Consider the following 6,235-nt stretch of genomic DNA (forward strand, 5'->3'; position numbering starts at 1 on the left):
TATCCCATTCCTACACTGGTTTTTCCTAGCCTTGATTGGATTTAATTATATTTGGGTTAAGCTCAACTCCTTGATTTGAAAATAAGCCGAAATTCTCATTTTAATTTGGCCCAATTCCATTCCTTTAAAGTCCCAAATTTTTTATCCCTACTTATGCCTAGTTCTCCTCCTCTCTTAAAATAAGCCTAAATTTGTTGCTCTGAATAAGCCCAACTCTTTTAAATCTTGCATAAGCCTAGAACCTCTTATTTTAACTTAAGCTCAACCAATTAACTAATAGTCTAGCCTATGCTAAGTTAGCATAGGCCAAACGTTAAGTCGATTGGCCAACAGAAAATGAATTTGGCTCAAATTTAACCCAAACCGCAATCCTGACACGACCCAACCAGAAGACATCACTCTTCTGATGTCAACATTGTTCCATAAGCCTTCTCACTCAATTTTTATCACACTTGTTCCATTCGTGTAACTCAGTTTTACAATCATGGCGCTTGATTTTTTTATTTTTTTTTTCACGTGAAGGGTATTTTAGTCAATGTACATTTATTAATATTTCTCATATTGCTTCGTATATTTAATTTGTTTAGGTGGCTTTGGTTCATCCCCAAGCAAGAGGAAACTAGGAGGATTTCATCTACTTTATTGAGGTGATTGTGATAGATCATAGATCATATTGTAATTGTAATGGTGGTTTATGACATTCATTTATCATCTTTATTTAATGATTATTTCATTGCCTATTCAAGATAAACATTTTGCATCCTTTAACTTGCATTAGAAGGGGAAGTAAGTGTCCATTTCTTTCTTATCGTGAGAAATTGCAACTACAACATTATTAGGAACAAGTAGGTATGAATTTACATGTATTAAAACAATTCTGTAATGCATCTAAAACATTTTCTTGAGTATTACCCTTCACCCTATATTTTTATATGAAAAATTTACAATATTATTAACTATTTTGAAAAGCACGTGGATTATTCCACTTATAGTACAATTTATCGAAATTATTATATTACACTTTTAAGATAATATAACATTTGTCTAACGTGAGTAATATTAGAGAGGGCGTGAGCTACACCCCCTCTCTTCCGCCCCCCTCTCCCCTATATGTTCACGTTGGGCAAACTCGATGTGGATAGGAAAATAATCCTCTACAATTCATTTAACAATTAGAAGAACAATTTAGAATATATTGGTAGAATTCGACCACTTTATTTAACAACTACTATTTTAGATCCCACATAAAAGTAAGATAGTGTTATACACGTTTTTTAATTTTTACTCGAGGGTCATGGACATACAATAAACTAGATTATATGTAAGAAATGTATAACACTTGTAAGCGCTATTGTGGGAATGGGATGATCTAAAATACAATTGACTTAAATACATGAAAAACAAAAAATCAAGACAAACATCCCAACTACAATGATCAAATTATTGTAATTCAAATAATGTATTGCTTATTATTTCATTATTGTAATGTAATAAATTGAGAGAGTTTTTGATAACCTATATTGCACGGAAACGAAAACGGGAAACATTTTTGATAGAAAACGGAAACGTGGAAACGGACATTCTTCTAAAAAAATAAGCATAAATAGAATTCGAAACGGGAATATGAAACGTTTCGAAAACGGGAAAATGACTCCTACGAGGTATTTCCGTGCAACATAATCGGTAACTACCACCTATATATTGTTTTATTTGAAATATTGTACATTCATATATAGCATCATACGTTTTAACTTGACATCATGCTCATAAAATTGAGGAGTTTCACATTATGTGTTACAATTTAGATTATATGGTCCTTTTAATAGTACACATGTATAGAAAAGCCTTTGGGTTGTTCAATGGGTTTATTCCAACATGCATAGTGCTAGACCACCCATTAGACAAATATTAGCTTCATTTGTGTTATGGAGAAAATTTTAATATCATAGGTGCGCTCTTAGTATAGGGTCAGTGACATTGACTTTAGATTGGGCACTGATAGTTGGTTGAAAGTGATTACTTGTTAGGATGTGAATAACACCATATTATTTTATTGACTTTTATAGGGTGACTAGTACATATTCATATTTCATTGTTATTAGTATCTTTATTGTGAGACTTACGCACTTGATTTATAAATAATATTCAGTCTTACTAAATTGGTCATATGTTGGTTTATAGAATTTATAATTAACCAAAAATAAATAGACACAATCATTTTTAATCCTTTCCCTGAAAAGAATTATTTTTATCCACTCAAACAAACTAATTACATGATATAATCGTTCAAATAAATTAATTGCACTCTATAATCACTTTTTTTCAGGGAATGTACCTAAACTGATAACGTGGTAGGGTCAAAATTGGCAGGGTCAAAATATTTAAATAAAAGGATAGATTTATAAAATTAGTTGGCAGGATTAAAACTGATAAAGTGATTATAGAGTGCAATTAATTTGTTTGATGGGCTAAAAATATTTTTTTCCAAGAAATTAATTAAAAATAATTTTTTTATTTGAGACATGATTAGTTTTTTTTGTAATATCTAATTATGAAATTGGATGAAATGAACATTCTCATTGATATACCTGAATGGTATGGAGACTTGCTACTTTTTTAATGGGGTCTATGTTCCTATCAAAGGGTACAGTCGGTCATGACCTAAATTTGGGTTGTAATAGTTATGGTTTACCATTTCTACTACTACTTTTATTTATCTCTCATATTACCCTCACTAGCTTGGGTATTTTTGCTCACAGTAGAGAAGCAGGCTTGCAGGACGAGAGATGGAGAAGATCCCTGGTTTTTTCAAGATTTTACTCCTTCCAGAAAGCTCTGAGAAGCTGGTACCCCCATGAATGCTTCTTCCTCACTTATCCCTTTTTTTAATGGTGATTTAGATCTATTAAATGTGTTTTAGTGCTTTATATCCCTTTTTTCCAACTACAATACAAACATATAATTGAGAAATGTAAGAGAAATTGAAGTGGAGACATGGCAAAACTAGTATAGGGAAAAAGGTATAGAATGAATGAGAAATTTAATATGTAAGATCTTCAAATTTTGTGGGAAAGTTGTTGAGAAAGTGATTGGAGACTCAATTGGAAATTGAGAAAAATTAATTCATAAAATATATATTTAGTTTTCAGATAATTTTGTAGTGCTTTGCAATTTTTCTCTCCCTGTTTTCAGAGCTTAACTTTAATATTCTTAATGCATGCCAAATTGTTTTGAAAAATACCTAAAAATACCTCTATGAAAGTTTTAGAAGACTCAAAACCAAACCAGGATTATGGATGTTGTTTTGGTTATCACTTATCCAAATAAGATTCAGTACTGGATCTTGCTTGATTCAGTACCTTAATAATTTGGGTATAGTGAAACAATTCAAAGATTTTAAAATTCTGTGTAATTTAAGAACAAAGATTAGACTTTTTAAGGGGTCAAGAATTGGTTTATACTGTCATTTATGTTACATAGGTCATTATTGCATGGCTAGTTAATCAAGTTAATTATATATTGATAAGTATCTAATTGTGGGTTCTATTATTGGATGTGACATTAAGTTAAACAACTAGTCCTTGAAAAAGTTGTTTAATATCTTAAACTCCTTTTTATAATTTGTGAATTAAGCAGAGACTAGTGATAACACTAGAAGGATTACAATGTTCAGAGTACTAATATTGGTAAAAGTAATACAGTAATTGTACGTTATTGGTTGCATGAGAAATTAAAGTTATCTTGTTAATATCAGATACATAAACTGAATGAGTGATGGTGCTAAATCTAAAAACATAGATTGTGCTTTTAGCAATTTAAAAGTTATTACTATTTAGAAAATTTCCATCTTTCTGCCTCAGGGTGTGGAGAGAAACTTTTTCACTTATTCCTTTTAATTCTTGGATTATTTGGTATTCTGAATTCAGTTGTTTACAGAAACATAACATTATCTTGCATGCGAAAAAATTACTTATAGTGAAGTGAATGACAAACTTATTCTTAATGTGTGGACTTTAATTATCACTTTGACACATATTATCCCTACATAGAGTCAGTAATTTTACAATAAGGATAATTTTGAGTTTTCACACATGTACTTTTCATTGCCTTAATTTTGCTTATATGAGTGATTCTTAGAGAGTGTTATGATGCATTCCCTTATAATCTCCAATTTAGTTATAGTGAAAAATTTTGCAGCGGTGGTTGGTGGATATAGCTCTCATATTGAGAGTGAACCACTATAAATCTTGTATATTCTTCGCGTTTGTTTTGATTATTTTTCTTTCTTTTGCTATTTAGAATTATGACTTTAATCTTAACATTTACCTTTGCATAGGAAGCTATGATTTGAACTCACTAGAAATGATGAAAATAATTAAAATACGTAAAAGAACACATAAAATGAACCATAGAAAATACAATGTATTTATGCTTTTCTTGATACAGTATCTATTTTAATTGATTGTTTCTAATTGAAAGTTCTTTTTTCTTTTCCAGCTCATTCCCTTGGCTTTTGTTGCGTATGTGAAAGAAGTACTGCCAAAACATGTTTTCTTGAGGAATTCTGATGACAAACTTTGGCCAATAGATATAGGCAAAATTGGAAATAAGTTCTTTTTTAAGAACGGTTGGCTAACGTTCATTGAGGGTAACTTTATAGAAAATGGAGATTTTTTAACTTTTGACTATGATGGTGACAATGTTTTTGATTTTCAAATTTATGGGGGCAGAAATGGAGTAAGAAAACAAGAGATTAGATCTCTAAATTCCATAATAGAGGAGGATGAGGATTACGAGTTGGAGGAGGAGGAGGATAGTGACGATGAGGATGAGAAATACAAGGGGATGGAGGAGGCCATTGATGAGGAAGAACTTGGACCTAAGGCCTTAAGAAAGAAAGCATTGAAGGGAAAAGGTGGAAACGAGGGAGTGGAGGAGGTCATTGATGAGGAAGAACTTGGTGCTAAGGCCTTTAGACAGAAAACATTAAAGGGAAAAGAGGGAAACTCAGCTAAGGACTTAAAAAGCCCCAGTAAAGGAACTAATCGTAAGTTCTCATTTTCTTTTCTTCTACATAAAATCTTGACACTATTTCTACGTGTTTGTCGAAGTTAAATTTTTACTCACCCAATATCTAACCAATTCAGGTTTACTTGATTTTGATGGTTCTAAAGGAAAAGTTGGCTCTAAAGTTCAAGGTGGTCAAAAAAGAAACAAATATTGCGATGAAGAGGATGTTTTCAAATACGGAATGGTTTCACGGCCAAAGAATCCATATTTTGTGGCAACTGTTCGAGATAAGAGAAAGAATGAACTGGTAAAGTGAATTCTATTGAGAAATTTTTTCTATTTCTCTTTATTCTTATGTGGTATATATGTTATTTATTTTGATTGCTTCGAATTTGCACTATAAACAACTCTACTATTGTCAAAACAAAGAATTTTGTTTAATTGATTCATTAATGAACATTAGTTAATCTTGGGAGGCTGCTTTGGTTCCTTTTTGTTCAATTAATATCAAGTATTAAACTTTTTCACTTCTATTGGAAGAGTAACGATTGCAATGGGAAAAACAATCATGATGTTGTGGCACTACAATCAGTGTTCTTGAATTTTCTTTTCAAAGCATATGATTGTTGATAATCATTTTGCTCTATAGATGTCACTTTATTGTCAAATGTGGTGACTTTTTTCTCTAATGGTTTACCAATGAATGCAGTATGTTCCACAAGAGGTTCTCAGAGATCATCATATTAAACTTCCTCAAACGATAATCCTCCTTGATGAAAGAGGGAGGGAATGGACCACAAATGTTATAGTTTGGGGTGACGGTCGAACTTGGCTCACCCGAGGGTGGAGAGCTTTTTGTAAGTGGAATAATTTCAAACCAGAGGACAGGTGCATTTGCGAGTTCAAACAAGAAGAAAGCCAACAATCCATTTACTTGGAGATGCGGATTCTCAGAGAAGGATCATGGTTGCCGAAGACAAAGAATCAAAAAAAGAAGGGATGATATGAAGAGAAACATTTTGAAGGGATTCCAAGAGATTAACTGTGTTAAACATTAATCATTAGACAACATTTGAACTTCAAGTTTGTGATCTTAATTTTATGACTTTGAACTTAAATTTTTGCCTTTTTTTTTTGGTTTGTGCATTTGTGGATATCTAGAAAGACTGATTATTTTCCCGTACAAGTGTTCAACTCATTGATATGTGTGCTTTCTTATTCTAAA

At 31.6% G+C, this 6,235-nt stretch overlaps 1 protein-coding gene across 1 annotated transcript; it reads left to right on the forward strand.

The window, feature by feature from the left end:
• Positions 1-2,786: 2,786 nt before the first annotated feature.
• On the forward strand, positions 2,787-6,013 carry LOC127808543 (B3 domain-containing protein At5g60140-like). The gene is made up of 4 exons (XM_052347128.1): positions 2,787-2,846; positions 4,498-5,047; positions 5,148-5,317; positions 5,720-6,013. The coding sequence occupies exons 1-4, from the start codon at positions 2,787-2,789 to the stop codon at positions 6,011-6,013; spliced, it is 1,074 nt and encodes a 357-aa protein (XP_052203088.1).
• Positions 6,014-6,235: the final 222 nt, after the last annotated feature.

The sequence above is a fragment of the Diospyros lotus genome, chromosome 1, assembly GCF_014633365.1.
Source record: "Diospyros lotus cultivar Yz01 chromosome 1, ASM1463336v1, whole genome shotgun sequence".
NCBI classification, from domain to species: domain Eukaryota; kingdom Viridiplantae; phylum Streptophyta; class Magnoliopsida; order Ericales; family Ebenaceae; genus Diospyros; species Diospyros lotus.

Coding starts and splice junctions, on each gene's coding strand:
- LOC127808543 (XM_052347128.1), top strand. CDS start 2,787: ATGGAGAAGATCCCTGGTTTTTTCAAGATTTTACTCCTTCCAGAAAGC. Junction 5,048..5,147: donor CCCCAGTAAAGGAACTAATC/GTAAGTTCTCAT, acceptor TAACCAATTCAG/GTTTACTTGATTTTGATGGT. Junction 5,318..5,719: donor ATAAGAGAAAGAATGAACTG/GTAAAGTGAATT, acceptor CAATGAATGCAG/TATGTTCCACAAGAGGTTCT.